Source organism: Macaca nemestrina, chromosome 5 (genome assembly GCF_043159975.1).
Source record: "Macaca nemestrina isolate mMacNem1 chromosome 5, mMacNem.hap1, whole genome shotgun sequence".
Classification (NCBI taxonomy): domain Eukaryota; kingdom Metazoa; phylum Chordata; class Mammalia; order Primates; family Cercopithecidae; genus Macaca; species Macaca nemestrina.
The window spans coordinates 144,646,598-144,662,773 of record NC_092129.1 but is presented as its reverse complement, the minus strand read 5'-3'; the positions used below and the strand labels follow the sequence as shown (position 1 = coordinate 144,662,773).

The 16,176-nt window shown below is 39.8% G+C and overlaps 1 protein-coding gene across 5 annotated transcripts in view; it reads left to right on the top strand.

Moving 5' to 3' along the window:
- The window catches only part of LOC105474551 (zinc finger AN1-type containing 3), a 335,383-nt gene that overhangs the window by 265,013 nt on the left and 54,194 nt on the right, over positions 1-16,176 (top strand). For 2 of the 5 annotated variants that reach the window (XM_071096012.1, XM_071096014.1), the window contains exons 4-5: positions 433-498; positions 16,049-16,156. The exons of 1 other annotated variant lie outside the window; for it this stretch is intronic. In XM_071096012.1, the coding sequence (XP_070952113.1) occupies positions 433-498; positions 16,049-16,156 (174 nt within the window). The remainder of the gene's footprint in view (positions 1-432; positions 499-16,048; positions 16,157-16,176) is intronic. 2 more of the 5 variants (XM_071096013.1, XM_011729335.2) reach the window with 2 other exon arrangements.

Here is a 16,176-nt window from a genome sequence, read left to right as displayed (position 1 = left end):
TAAATTCCAAGGTAGAGTGACTGCTGAGATACCAACCTAAGAGAGAGAACTCCTGCTCATCGTTCTGTGGAGGAACGCATCTTTCCAAACTTGTGGGTAATTTCCTCTCACCTAGATCTGAATTCTAATTAAATTTTTATTCTTTAACTTGTTAACATTATGTGAGACTTGGCTGTTTTTTTTGGGTTTTTTTGTTTTTATGAAAAGCATGTTATAATGTAGAAAGACTATGCATCTCTATAGACTAAACTGCTGAACTAAAATTAGGTCCTTAGAATTAACCCACCACCACCACCGTCTTTCCTACTACTTCTCGTCATTGTATTTGCAGGTTGATCTTTTCCTTTTTAAGTTTCTCTTTACTCAGGAAAGCAACTATATGGACATGTAAAGGATGTGTCCTGACTGATGCACCTGCCTTTCTGTTTCTAGGTGGGCCATGCACAGACACAGCTCATGTCTCATTAATCACACCAACAAAAAGATCCTGTGGTACAGGTATGTACGTCATTCTTATGTGAATTCATCCTTATTTGAATTCTTCACAGAAGTTAGCAACTGGTTCTAACTTGGTGTGCTTGTCAGGGTCTCTGATTTCTTCCATCATTTGTGAGGTGATATATTATGTGCTTAATATTGACAGTGGAGTGTCAGCAGAGGTCAAGGTCAGAATGATGTTTTTGGGGAGTCAGACTGACTGAGTAAATGCTGGCAGCTAGATCCAAGAAGGTGGACATCAATATATACATAATTTCTAATATCTGAAGAATGTTATTAAGACATAACAGAAATGCACATCATTGCCCAGTTTGTAGCATGTAGCTAATCTGAGGGCCAAGATTGAAATTTTAATAGTTTTAATGTAGAAAATCAGTGTTTTAAATTGACTATTGTAGTATCCTAGTATTTTTGGAAAATTGTTTTCTGTCATTTGATTTAAAGCCATGGATATACTGAGATTTCTCTTTTTAGATGCAGAGTCCCAAAAACATCTTTGTGCATCTGTGGCATTTTTATTAAACATAAAGTCATGAATCTTGTGTCACTCTAAAGAGCAGTCAGAATGCCCATTGTTCCCTTCGCCTATAGCTTAATTTATTTTAAGCGATATTTACCTTTTCTAATAATGCTGTCTGCTATTTAAAATATCTCAAGGATTATATTTGGAAGAGTCAAAATAATTGTATTGTTTTTCTAAAGGTCACAGTCAGAGTATTTTTCATAACTTAAAAAATCCTTGTAACTTAAAAAACCCAGCAGAAATAGCACAAACTATTTCCATGTACAAACTTAACACTGAAACCTCAGCTCCTTTAAATGCTCATAGTTTGATGCTAGGCCTCAGTCAGGCCCATGTTTGCATAGTTTCAAAGTAACATCCAGGCACTGAACTCTAAGGAACTCAATTGTACTCTTCTCTTCCAAATGACCAGCTTTGAGGTAGGGTAGGGGGGTATAAGATAGTCTTGGCATGCTCTTATCCCTCCTGTGCTCAGTTCCCAAGCTCCACTAGGTAGAGTAGATTTATCGTTTTTCCTGAGGTAGAAAAGAGCTGTGCCTGAAGTGAGATAGACCATCCTGATTTTAGCCTGTGGGAAGTCAGAGAGCCAACTACCTGCCCACTCCAGCCAGAAGCTTGAAAACATTCAGAGTCCTTTGATTTGAGGTCCAGCACTTCAAATGCACAGTACTTTAGTCTTTGTCTTTCCTTCTAATCTTGGCCCTCAGAGAAGGTTTTACTGTTAAGCACTACCACTGTGTTCAAGTAGCAGTCAAGGAGTTGAACCTTGAACACAGTGGGTCATCCTGAGAGGTTTGGGAAGGAGACTCATATACTCAGATGCTGAAACTAGCAGGAAACTCTGGTGAATATCATTTACTTGTGTCTGTCTCCTAGGTAGATCTGTTTCCTCCTCTCTGATCCCATACTATTTTGTGTATCTAAAACTAATAATGATATTTTTTATATGCTTACTACATTGCCAGGTACTATTCTCTATATTTTATATACACGGTGATTTAATCTTCAGAACAGTTCTGCAAGATAGTTATTATAATTCCTCTTTTACAGATGAAAAAAAAATGTGGGCACTCATAAACTTAAGTATATTTTCTGAGGTAATATTGCTAGTAAGTGATGGAGCCAAGACTTGGACACGGATCTTTAAGACACTAAAGCCTGCATTGTTTTCCCCTATATCATGCTATTGCTTTTCATATTTTGTAATTGTTTCTTCTCCTAACCAGATTGTGGAAAAGCAGGCTGTTGAATGAAATATGGAAAAAACGAAACATATATTTGGAAGTATAGCATACAGTCAAGTAGTTTGAAAATGTGAGTTCTAAAATCACATCTGGTTTCAGATCTAAGCTTAGCCACTTACAAGTTGTGATTTTAAGTAAATAAGTCAACATCTCAAAATTTTGTTCTTCATCTGTAAAATGGGATGATAAATCTCCCAGGTTTGGTGTAAGAAAAAAAGAGTATGCTCACATAGTAGACCTTCAATTACTGGTAGTTTCCATTGTCTTAATGAAGATTATGTCTTTATAGTGAGCCACCCTTTAGATGGTGTTGATAAACACATCAATGGGTATCTTAGGCAGAAGAAAGAGTAAAGTAGAAGTACTGGCATTCTTTGCTGTACTCAGTTTTATGACCTGATTTTATATTGATCATGTTCTTTGTTACGTGTCGGTATTATACTGGCAATTGAAGGTGGTAATATTTAGATCTCCATTAGTGAAATGATAGGCATTGAGCTCTCAGTCATACCTTTGTAGGCCTTCATTTAGGTGAATACATACCTCTCTTAACTAGAAAAAGATTGAGAATTTCTGACTTGGAAGGAAATTAATGCAATGTCCAGGTCATCTCCTAAAAAGCCTGAAGGAAAGTTGAGATTTCTCAGCAATGGACATTAAAGGTCGTCAAGTTAAGCCGTCTGAAGACTGTTCTGTGCCCTCTTAGGCTAGCCAGACTGCCTCAGCCTTAAATATTGGCCCTGATTCTAAAAGACAGAGCTTCCTGATTTTGAGAGGTAAATTAAAGAATTTATTTTGAGAACCACAGGTTGACTGTCTTTGTCTCCATCTTTCTCTGTGTCCTGCAGTCAACAGGTTGCCCGTGGTGGGGATTTCAATCATTTTTCTTCTGAACCACCAATTATTACTGTTATTTTGCTGGAATGTTCCTTGTAGCCTTTATGTCTAGGTTCTTCAAGTTAGGATTCATGTCTATGACATGTGCTGTACAGTGCTTCTATTATAAGGGGGTCTCCCAGACAGAAACCACATGGGCCTTCAGGCATAGATGGTAGTAAATAATTACTTTACAGTGGTGTCATTTCTTCGGAGACACAGAGTGACACCTTAAGTGAGATCTTACCTACCTCCTCCCAGCCAGTCTATCCATACAAGTTTGGACCTAAAGCAGCCTTGAGCTTCATAAATGATGTTTGTTAGAAAACGGATACTGATATTAGACTAAGGTGATTCTTTAAGTCTGCTGTCTCTGACAAAGGGCACACAATGTACTGTCTGAGGTGTGTGGAGACAATAGCAAAAGCTCTTTATCTCAGCCTTAATTTATGTTTTGCAAATTCACTTTATTATATGTGTATGTGTTCATACATTTACTTTTATTTATTTATTTTTATTTTTTAATAGAGACAAGGTCTTATTATGTTGCCCAGACTGATCTCGAACTCCTGAGCTCAGGCAGTCCTCTCCCCTTGACCTCCCACAGTGCTGGGATTACAGGCATGAGCAACCTCTCTCAGTCTGCGGTTTATAAACAGTTTATAAACAGCAAATACACCCACAAATATATACATATTAAAGGTACATGGCCAATTAGATAGGACTATGCAGTTGAAAAAGGTTAGTGACTTCTTCAGTAAGCAGATCATTTTCTTCTTAGTACTTTGAAAATTAGCTCTAAGGATTAGCATTAGACCCATTATTATGTGGTTTAGTAAGTGAAGACCTCAGTGGTTGATTAATCAGTCACGATTTGTATTTCAAGCAATTACAGTTTTGATCAGGTAAAGGGTATTGTCATATTTTAGAGGTGGGCAGCAGTGTAGCATGGTTGGTCTACAGCTATCAAAAGGAGAGAGGCAACTCTTTTTAAGAAATTGTTTTGTCATCACTGTGAGTCTATGATGCAGATTGCAAAAAGTAGCTATAGTAGCAAATGAAAGATCAGTTTGTCTTTGTGAGATAGATGGGAAAGACTTTTCTTTATATGATGGCTTTTAGCCAGACAGAATTATTACCAGTTAAACTCTGTAATCTTTAGATTTTTTTTTTTTTTTAAAAGAAGCAACACCATGATCATTTTGGTATTTAAACAGAGAACAATTAGGTAGATGAAGGGTGTGTGGTTGTCCACTCCACCCTACCCCTACCATCTTTGTGGAGTTCTAGGATCTCCACAGTCAATGAAGAGTTGAAAAGTACTGCCAAGTCCTAGGTTGCTTTTGGTTAGAATGTGTGAGTTAAAGCACATCACACCTTCAGATTACTAGACAGAGTTTACATTTCTTCAGAGAGCTCGGAATTTTTCCACATGTTCTCTTGTTAATTCTCACAACATTCCTGTCAAGAACAAGTATTTTGTGAAGGAAAGAGATCACTTTTCTTGGCAACAAACTACCAGAAGTTTCCCTTTTGTCCTTCATTTCTAACCATCAAGTTATACCTTCAGCTAATAAAATACTGTAACCGGAGTTATAGTCATCTCCTTTAGATAATTTTATTTGGAAGGTGTTTGGATATTTAGCTGGCTATCTTCATGACATTATGTTTTTATGTTTAAAGTGGGCACAGATTCAATGCAATCCCTATCCAAATACCAGTGACATTCTTCACAGAAATAGAAAAAAATCCTAACATTTATGTGGAACAACAAAAGACCCAGAATAGCCAAAGCTATCATAAGCAAAAAGAACAAAATAGGAGGAATCACATTACGTGACTTCAATTTATACTGCAGAGCTATACTAACCAAGACACCCTCAAACTGGCATAAAAAGATACATAGACCAATGGAATGGAATAGAGAACCCAGAAACAAATCCACAGTGAACTCATTTTTGACAAAGTTGCCGAGAACGTACACTGGAGAAAAGAAACTCTCTCCAATAAATGGTGCTGGGAAAACTGGACATTCATGTGCAGAAGTATGAAACTAGACCCCTGTCTCTCTCCACATACAAAAATAAAATCAAAGGGGATTAAAGACTTAAATCTGAAACCTCAAACTATGAAACTACTACAAGAAAACATTGGGAGAAACATCCAGCACATGTAGATAATATTCTCTCTGATAGACTTGAAAAAGGATGGTTAAAACATGCTGTGTGTATGTTTAAAATGTGATTATAATTAGTAGAGCAGCAAATGAAATAACTATTTGTGAGGCCATAGGGGAGCTGTAGAACTGTTGAGGTTAAAGCAGATGGGACTAAGAACAGTCCTGTTAAATATCAAGGCAGTTTTTCCAGAAACTGTCATCTTTCCACCCTGTAAGAAGCATGTTAATTCAATTTTACTTTATATCCCTCCCTCCCTATTTTGGGTTACCTGTTTTCCTTTCAGTGTGATAAACAGTGACATGAACTAGAATAGCTTTGTATTGTTCATTGTTTTTTTTCCCCCCCAAAAAAGAGAACAGTTTTCCCCTTTTCTTGACTCACTTTTTTTTTTTTTGAGACAGAATCTCTCTTTGTCACCCAGGCTGGTGCAGTGGTGCGATCTTGGCACACTGCAATCTCCCTCTCCCCGGTTCAAGTTATTCTCCTTCCTCACCCCGCCCCGCCAAGTAGCTGGTTTTACAGACATCTGCCACCACACTTGTATTTTTAGTAGAGACAGAGTTTCACCGTGTTGGCCAGGCTGGTCTTGAACTCCTGACCTCAAGTGATCCACCTGCCTCGGCCTCCTGATGGCAGGATGACAGGCATGAGCCACCGCACCCAGCCCTGACTCACTTCTTTTGTATGGCCTGTTTATGATATTGTTTCTTCTTGCAAAGACGAGAAGAAAACCCCTTTCATCTGGAAGTTAAGAGAAGATTGATGTGCTGAACACTTTCACATCGGTGCTCGGAAGCCAGTTAAAGGGAAATGTTTCCTTGTCGTTAGGTTACCGAAAAGTTTATATGAGATTTTTAGAATTGATTCAGAAGCTAAAGAGTGTTGGTGTTAAATCAGAAGTGGCCTCGTAAATCTTAGAAAGACCTACACTTGTGTGTTCTATCTGCTGGTAGAGTCAATATTCATTGAAACATTTCAGCCAGTACATTTAATCCTAGAGAGTTGTGTCAGTGGCTACGAACTGTATTGTTCAATATTACACACTATAGTTGGCTTTTCGAAGGAGGACTTCACATCTTCCTCTGCTCTGTGGAGTTTTGTTTTTGCTTTTGTTTTTGTGAGGGAATCTCAGTCTGTCGCCCAGGAGTGCAGTGGTGAAATCTCAGCTCACTGCAATCTCTGTCTCCTGGGTTCAAGCAGTTCTCCTGCCTCAGCCTCCTGAGTAGCTGGGACTACAGGTGCGTGCCACCACACCCGGCTAATTTTGTATTTTTAGTAATGACGGGGTTTCACCATGTTGGCCAGGCTGGTCTTGAACTCCTGACCTCAAGTGATCTGCCCACCTTGTCCTCCCAAAGTGCTGGGATTACAGGTGTGCTCTGTGGCATTTTAAAGGGAGGTAGCTTCGGGTGTGAGTTCAACTGTGTAATTCACTTTTCAAATCTTTCTTGTTGGTCCTTCAGGTATAGCTCTTCCCTCAGGTCTGCAGTATCAGCATTTGAGGCAGAAGATTAGAAATTTGACCTACTTATGTAATATGCAAGTTCCCATCAGGAGAGCATTAGGGAAGATATAAACCTTTCATTTTTTATTAGCGTTTAATGTAATCATTGAAGAAAGATCAAAACAGTAAATCTGTCATGGCAAGGAAAAATTATTTAAAGAAATGTTTTACCTTGTGCACTCATCATCTTGGGTCCTGAAGGAGTTCATTTGATTCCTGGGGCAGGGGACAAAAGGAATATCAAATATTTGGCAAGATTGCAAAAATTTCTCTAATCAAAAAGTGCCATCTGACCATGTTTTGCCACAGAAAGCAGTTCTCACCAAAATTTTATCATGGCATGTCATAGTGGCTGTTTGCTGACAGTGTGTGAGTTTTGGCCATTCAGTGGATGACTGGGAAAGGGAAATAATCTACTAAATGCTTTCCCTTAGGTTTTTTGTTTCCCTGGAAGAACTTTAATCAGTCTGCTTCAGTTGTTTATGTTGAAGAATAGAATGAAGGAGTGAGATAAAATATACTAATAATTAGATGATTTGATACTCAATATAGAGATAAATTAGGTGGGTTTAAAGGCACCTCACACAATGTATAAATTTCAGATAAGAAGAGGGAAATTTTACTGTTTTGTAATTGGAGCCCTAAATGAGAGTTAGGTCCCATTGCCACCTATGTTTATGTTACAGCACAACATATAATGTATCAGTTTGCTGTACTTAAAGTCAAAAACTTATTTCCAAGGCCTCGTTTGGGCTTTACTCAGGAGAAGCAGGGGCTCCTCTTCTGATAAAAGGCTGAATATAAGTGAATAAGTGGAATATCAAGCCAGGATGCAGTCTCGTCAAGAGGAATTTTTGCACTTGAAAAGTAAAAATGCACTCTAGTATAAAAAGGAAAGAGAAGCGTCATGTGGTTTGTTGCTCTTTTGGAGATGTGTGTATGTAAGAAGTCCAGGCTTTGCTGTTGAGCTTTTTGTGATTCACATGCTTTGCACAAAGTCAGTTTGCATCAGTCCACAAATGCAGTTACAGCTGTGTTTTTTTTTTTTTTTTTTTTTTTGGAATAGTCATTTATTTTATCGTAGCTTGCATTCTTACCAAGGAGAAAGAGCCCTGAACTTTCGTTAATTAGCTGTTCTGTTGCTCCACTGGGGCAAAATGCCTGAGCCAATACTATTTAAAAAGCATATCGGGAATTTAATTCTCCTCTGCTCCTTTGAAACTTTAGGAATTTTTTTTTTTTTTTGGTGGAGGTGGATAGGTCTGGGGGAGTGCGTTTCAGGTGCTGCTCCGTAGCATGTGTGTGCCCGTTAGAAGGCAGCATGTTAGAAGTGCAGCCTTCCCAAAACAGTCTTACCAGAAGAAGTGGGATAGAACAGCCACAAAGCAGCATTATAAATCATCTGAGCCTTGCAATGATACTGCCCATTAAGGAGCCTTTTTTTTTTTTTTTGCCCTACTCAGTTCCTGGCTCTACTAATAGAACAACACATCAAGCAAGGCTGTAAATAAAAGTTATTGCCTAATAGGTGGGTGCCGAAGTGGAACGGACGGAGCCGAGGCATGGAGGCCTTATTACTGCTCATCAGCAATTATAAACAGGATAAAGTGTCTGGGACTTGCGCTGATGCAGCGAGGGCTAATAGAGGCTGGGGATGACACTAGGCGATGATAGGATGATGTATGCTGATGGGTTTTACTGCCTCATCTTGCTGCTTGCTTCCAAGACAAGTTGTATTCTCCGTTTTCCTGCTTGCTCATCTATCTGAAGAGATGGTCCCATTGCCTCTCCCGCCAGCAGGTGGGCTGGCATTTATTCCTTATACTTGTGTCTGCTTCCAAGGCACCACCCTTGAGAAGGATCTTCAGAAATACTTCATAATCATGGCCGATTAAAGTTGTGATCTTATTGTATTGTCTGCCATCATAGTTACAGATCACACCCTCAGAAGGAGTTGCTTACGTGGATTATAGGACCAGCTAGACACTGTGGTTAGGCAGCCAATCCAGCACTTTACTAAAAGACTGCTGTGACAGAGTCCTGTAGTAGATTCTGTAGGAACATGCAAAAGAAGTGATAAATGTGTATCTTGCCCCTGGGAGCTTACACCATAGAGAGAGAGAATAAGTACAGAAACAAGTACAACTAATTCCAGCTTTTGCGAGCAAGAGATGTAACTTGAAATATAGATTATGCCAATCATTAGGAGCAAATATAATACTACTGTTGTATTTTTCTTTTCACAAATTACCTTCCTTCTGGAATGACTTTAAAGTCATGGGGAATGATGAAGGGATACTAGAATGTGGAGGGAAAGTCTAGGAGTAGGACTGTGTTTTCTAGTGAATGGAAAACTTCAAATGTGACTTGGCAATGCTTTTGAGTAGCACATAAGCATCTAGTACTTGGAAAAACTGAGCTACAGTTCTGTTCAACTTTGAGTGCTCAACTTCACTAAATCACAGTAGTGAGACCTTTAAGATAGGAGAAATCTGTAACGGAGACACAGAAGAATACTTCTGGAAAGGGCTTTCCAGTTTGATCCAGGAGTTTAGCAACATTCTGATACTTCATTTGTTTGTCATTTGTGCCTTTAAGTAAATACATATCTTTATGTAGTACCCTCAAAACTAACCTATCAGGAGACTTCCTAATGTTAGAGATACTGTAGTTTTTCTCTGATGCCTTAAGGTATGCCTAGGTGTATCTGAGTTTTGAAGAAGCCTGATACATGATAATCTCAGTATTATAAGCTACATAAATTAAGAATTAATGTTATAGGAGGGTCATTCAGTCTATAAAATGCCTTGCCATTGGGTTAGTGTAAATAGGTTTTTCCTTTTGCATATAAAGTAATTCTTGCCAAAAAAATCAATTCCTACTTATTCAGAGAATGCTCTGTGGGTAGTGGCCAGTGGAATAGAGAAAGAGAGATAAATCTGATTAAGGTGTGTTTGAAAAGAATAATTGACAGGATTTGATGGCTGATTAGAGTTGGCTGAAGACTGCAAAGTATAAATCTGGAGAACTGAGGGAAGAAAGATGTAACTGACAGGGAAGGAGTAGGAAGAAAACTTGATTGAAACTATTTTCAGTTTCTGATGAGTTAAACTTAAATTAGTGTAGTCCTATAGAAAATTATAAATATGAGCCTATTTTGGAAATTGCTAATTTAGAAGCAATGATTAAACCTGTGCAAATGAATAAAGAAGAAGAACCAGGGGGTAAGCACTGTGTTTCAGGGCAGGAAAGAGAAAGAGGAGCCAGTGAGTTAAGGAAGCTAAAGAAAGGAGAAAGGTTCCCACAGGATCATGAAAGATGCATGAGAAGAGGGGTCAGGAAATGTGAGGACTAAGGAAAGCTATGACTATGGCTAGAAGAAGATCATTGGAAAACCTGAAAGAAGTTTGTGTAATGTGTGGGAAATGAAAGCCTGAAATCATTAAAGAGGGCCTTGATAACAAGGAAATAAAGGCAGCAGACAGAAATCATTCATTATGGAGTTAATTGAACCATTAAAAACCAGCAAATAGTGGTGGTTGGGAGAGACAAGGTCAAGCATTTTTTGGTGTGGAGGTGGTTAAAATAGTGAAATATTTTGCCCCTACTAAAATACAAAGAAAAGGGATCCAGGAAGAGAAATAGAAAAGATTAGAGGAGAAATGGAAGAGGCATACAAGCAAGACTCAATAGCAGCAGAAATCCAGAAGCATTATTTCTCTCTAAGAGTATAAAGAAGGACATGCAGTTAGAGATTTTCTCATTAAATGAGTAGATGGTTAGCTGAGACAAGATTAACTAGGGAGCTCCTCCTAGAAAAGGTGGTCACCATGTTCTGAATAAAGAAAAAAAAATACCATAAGCTGTAAGTAGCAGCAGAGAGCTGAGGGTATAAAGAAGGAACTATCGTAGACTGAGGAGGGAAGACAGCATCTACAAGTAGTAGCTAACTCAAGCTGTCATTAAGTAGTTTAAATTTATAGTGGGCCAAAGTAACACTTTCCCTGGATACTACATTTAATCCAGAAGAAAAAAGCAAGGAGAACAAGTGGTGCTCTCTTTGTTTTTTAATAAGATTTCATTTTTATAAAAGTAACATATGGTAGCACACCATATCACAGAATAGCTTAGAAAAGAAAGTAATAACTTGGATATGATCCTACTCCACAAAGTTTCTCTCTTGGCAGTTTTAGTACCTTTGTTCTGTAGGTTACCTTGTAATTATGAGAGGAAAATAATGCTTAAAGTCCTACTTTTCGAGATGTCAACTGGCATGAAATAGGAAGATTTAGCTTATACAACATGTTCCTCATCCCAGTGTTCGGTGTTTTATTACTGATTTTCATTCTTTCTTGATCCATCAACTTTCAGCACTGTCTCTTAATGAGGATATTAATACATCTGATTGGAAATACTTATTCATCATATCCTCTGTTGGCTACACTTGTAATTTTTATATGTCATGGTTGTTAGTTACAGGATGAGTATGCCTTATCCAAACTGCTTGGGACCAGAAGCATTTCAGGTTTCAGATTTTTTAATATTTGCATTATACTTACTGGTTGATCATCCCAAATCTGAAAATCCCAATTCTGAAATTCTCCAATGAGCATTTCCTTTGAGCACCATGTTCCAGAGCTCAAAAAGTATCGGATTTTATAGCATTTTGGATTTCAGATTTGGGGATTAGGGATACTCAACCTGTATTTACAGTCAGGCTGTAACCAGCAGCAAATCCTCCATGTATGTTCGTAGGTTGTTCCTAAAAAATTGAAAGCCCAATATATGACATTTACATTAGTATGACTCTGTAAACATTTCCTGTCAGGCCACCAACCTGATATATGCTAAGAATATATTTCTTTCTCTATGGGTCTGATGAAAACAGTTAATGGTGAACTATTTAGAAAGCAAGCTTTCATTTACTTTTCAGAGCTGGAATCTGTGAGCCATTGCAAAAGAATCTCTGAGCCATGGAAAAAGAATGTTCCTACAGCAAAGCCAAATTGATCCTTTGTTATATTCCATCAGTTGCTCAAAAATCATGCCACATCTTAGTTTGCTTTATATTTGCATTATAGCTCTTTAATACAGGTCCCCCCACCCCTGGCATTTATAATTGCCTTTCTTTTTTTTTTTCTACAATGTTTGGTTTTACGTCACCACTTACTTCCTAACTCTGTATTTAAACCTTTCACCTGAAACCTTTTTCCTAGAGCCTACCCATCTTTCCTCTCCAAGCTGGACTAGATTCTGTAAGCCCACGGTGCCATCCTAGAATTTCCTTTCATTGCTCATGCTTTTATTCCCTCATTTTTCCAAATGCACCCCCAAGTTAGTGCCTAAAAGAAGCAGTGTTAGAGTTCTTGCATATCTGAAAATTTTTTTCTGCTTCCATTTTGGTGGAAAGTTTGAGTAACGATTCTTGGAAGAAAGTCATTGCTTCAGCCAGGCACGGTGGCTCATATCTGTAATTCCAGCACTTCGAGAGGCGGAGGTGGGTGGATTGCTTGAGCCCAGCAGTTGGAGACCAGCCTTGAGCAACATGGTGAGACCCTGTCTCTACAATCAATACAGAAAATTAGCGAGGCATAGTGGTGTGCATCTGTGGTCCCAGCTACTTGGGAAACTGAAGTATGAGGATCACCTGAGCCCAGGAGGTCGAGGCTACAGTGAGCCATGATTGCACCACTGCACTCCAGCCTGGGCAACAGAGCTGAGATGCTGTTTAAAAAAAAAAAAAGTAGTTGCATCCTTGTCTTCTAGTATTCCATGTTACTACTAAGAAGTCAGATGCCACTGACTATCATTTTTATAAGTAATATACCTGGATTTTTTTCACTTTTAGAAATCATTAGCATTTTTTGTTGTTGTTGTTCCCCGTGCCCCATCCCCTACTCCCCCGCCCCAGACGAAGTCTTGCTCTGTCACCCAGACTGGAGTGCAGTGGTGTGATCTTGACTCACTGCAACCTCCGTCTCCCAAATTTAAGCGATTCTCCTGCCTCAGCCTCCCAAGTAACTGGGATTACAGGCACCCACCACCACATCTGGCTAACTTTTGTATTTTCGGTAGAGACGGGGTTTCACCATATTGGCCAGGCTGATCTCGAACTCCTGACCTTGTGATCCATGCACCTTGACCTCCCAAAGTGCTGGGATTACAGGTGTGAGCCACTGCGCCCAGTCAGGGTTGTGTTTTTATAAACTTAGTGCTAAAATTTGTAGTGAAGTGTGTAGTAGGCATCCCTTTTTTCCATTCAATTTTCCATTCAAGATGCTGAATACTTGCTAGGTCCCTTAGATCTGGAGACTGATGCCCTTCTTCAGTGCTGGAACTCTTTTATTTTCCCCTATCAACTTTGTTTTTTTTTTTCTGGGATGCTTGTGATTTAGATGTTGGAAGTGCTATTTCGATGATCTTTCTCTAATTCTTTTCTCAGAGTTTTCATTTCCTGTTTTCTGGATGATTCTGTTGACTTTGTTTTGTAACCCTTTTATTTCAACAGTCATACTTTGAGCTCACTTTTGTTCTCTGAAGATTTTTTTTTTCATAGTGTCCTTTACCTATTTATGTATATAATAATTCCATAGTAATGTCTTCTCAGCATATTCATTAGCGGTTAGATTTGTCATTGTGCTCTTCTGTTTTCTGAATTACCAGTGATTACCTTGAGACCAGGTTTTCTGTTTATCTTGGTCTTCTTCATGCTCTGATTCTCCTCATTTACCTGGCAAAACTTGGTTTTCTGTTGACTTTTAAGAAAGACGCCCTGGGTGAGTGGGGAAGATAGGACTGTTTTGGTTTGTGGGAGTCTCACTCTATTCACCCAGTCTGGAGTGCAGTGGTATGATCACCGCTCACTGCAGTCTTGACCTCCTGGGCTCAAGCAGTCCTCCAACCTCAGACTCTTGAGTAGCTGGAACCACAGTCTTACAGCAGCACACCCAATTAATTTTTAATTTTTTTTTTTTTTTTAAGAGACGGAGTCTCGCTTGTTGTCCAGGTTAGTCTTGAACTTTTGTTCAAGTGATCCTTCCACCTCTGCCTCCCAAAGTGCTAGAATTACAGGTGTGAGCCACCACACCCAGCCTAGGACTGTTTTCTACTATGTCTCTTTGTTAAGTGAGAATTTTAACTGGGGGTTCTGTGTGGGAAGGAGTGAGTATAGGTGTTAACTGGCAGAATTACTGGTAAGGAGGTTGAGAACCTGCTGTTAGGCTTTCAAATTCAAGAGGAGAATTCAACTGTAAGGGACCATAGAAACAGCTTTGCCTAGACAGACGATTCAGTTGCTTTGAAGAAGAGCTGTCTAGATGTTTGCCAGGTAAACGTGGACTGGCTGCCAACACTGAGAGACAGGACTAGTAGAGTTCTTGTAAATACAGTTTTAGTGGATCCCCCTGCTTTCTGCCTTGCTGCTGCTTCTGCTTCTTCCTGTTCCTGCTACTTCTGAGCCCAGAGCCTAGTAAGGATTTTCCTTGCATATAGTGGCTTGCAGCCACCAGATTTCAGCCTCAACCTACTCTGGTTCTCTGTCAGTTTCTAGAAGTGTGTTTAAAATCTCATATTCATTGATTATGTTAAACCTAGAATTATTTTTATGAAAGTTCTTCATGTTAGTTTTGTGCTTTTATTTCAGTTGGGTCTGGGGAGGAATAAGGAAAACAGGAGTATTCAGTAATTTCTCTGACACTAATAAATGTTATCTGGGATAAAATCAGGGCCACGATTTCTGATTTAATCACTGGTGAAAGACAAAAGGAAAGGGTAGCCTCAATGAAAATGAAGTGGTTCTTAGGAAATCTGGAGGGGTGAGAATGTACCCAAGTTAAAGTCCCTGATCTTAAAGAGAAGGATGTGGAGGGTAGTGGTTGAGAATGTGGGCTCTAAAGGTGGATTATGTGGGTTTACATTCCAGGGTTCCCTTTTACCAGCCTCATAACTACAAGAGTTATTGGACCTCTCTATCTTGGTCCCCCCCCCCGCCCTGGCGCCCCCCCCCCCCGGTAATATAAAATGACTAATAGACCCAGCTGGGCACGGTGGCTCACACCTGTAATCCCAACACTTTGGGAGGTCGAGGCAGGCAGATACTTGCGGTCAGGATTTCAAGACCAGCTGGCCAACATAGTAAAACCCCATCTCTACTAAAAATACAAAAATTAGTCCAGCATGGTGGTGTGTGTCTTAATTCTAGCTACTTGTGAGGCTGAGGAAGAAGAATCACTTGAACCCATGAGGCAGAGGTTGCAGTGAGCCAGGATCATGCCATTGCACTCCAGCCTGGGTGACAGAGTGAGACTCTGTCTCAAAAAAAAAAAAAAAAAAAGACACAACCATAAAGTTATTATGAAGGAAGTGAGATAATTTATCTAAAGCACCTCACCTAGCATGATGCCTGGTAAATGCTCAGTAGATAATAGAGATGTAGACAGATGGTACCTGACAATCTTGAATGAAATGAGACTGAAGAGAAACTTGAGGCTCGAGTAGAGAGGAAAGTGAGAAAGAACTTAGAGATGGAATCCGAAGCTGGTAATAAGCACCTGAGGCCAGTCAGATTGGATAATGCAGATATGGAAAGGAAGTAGAAGTCAGTGGAGATAGGGAAGGAGGGAGAGCCATAGCAGCCCTTGTTTGAACAGGTGAGGGCTGTGAATGACAGGAAGCTCAGAAAGCCCCTCTGTCCTTCCTTAAGAAAACTGAGAATTAGAATTGGGAATATCAGACTTCCTTTTTTGTTGTTTTGCTTTTTTCTAGCCTGGCCCCACTCTGCTTTTGGAGATGGAGTCTTGCTCTGTTGCCCAGGCTGGACACAGCAGTACCATCACAGCTCACTGTAACTTTGACCTCGGGCTCGAGCAATTCTCCGACCTCAGCCTCCCAAGTAGCTTAGGACTATAAGCATGTAGTTGTCTCACTGCCACCCCCGCCTCTTGGGTTCAAGCAATTCTCCTGCCTTAGCCTCTGGAGTAGCTGAGACTACAGGTGCGTGCCACCATGCCCGGCTAATTTTTGTATTTTTAGTAGAGACAGGGTTTCACCATGTTGGCCAGGCTGGTCTCGAACTCCTGACCTCAGGTGATCCACTGGCCTCAGCCTCCCAAAGTTGTGGGATTACAGGCATGGCCAGAAGTTTAACTTGTAAATAAATGTTCTAAGCAAATGAAAACAGTATTGCCCATTGCCCATCTTTTTTTTTTTTTTTTTTTTTTTGGAGACGCTGTCTCGCTGTGTTGCCCAGGCACGATCTCGGCTCACTGCAACCTCTGCCTCCCAGGTTCAAGTGATTCTCCTGCCTCAACCTCCCGAGTAGCTGGGATTACAGGTGCGTACCACAATGCCCGG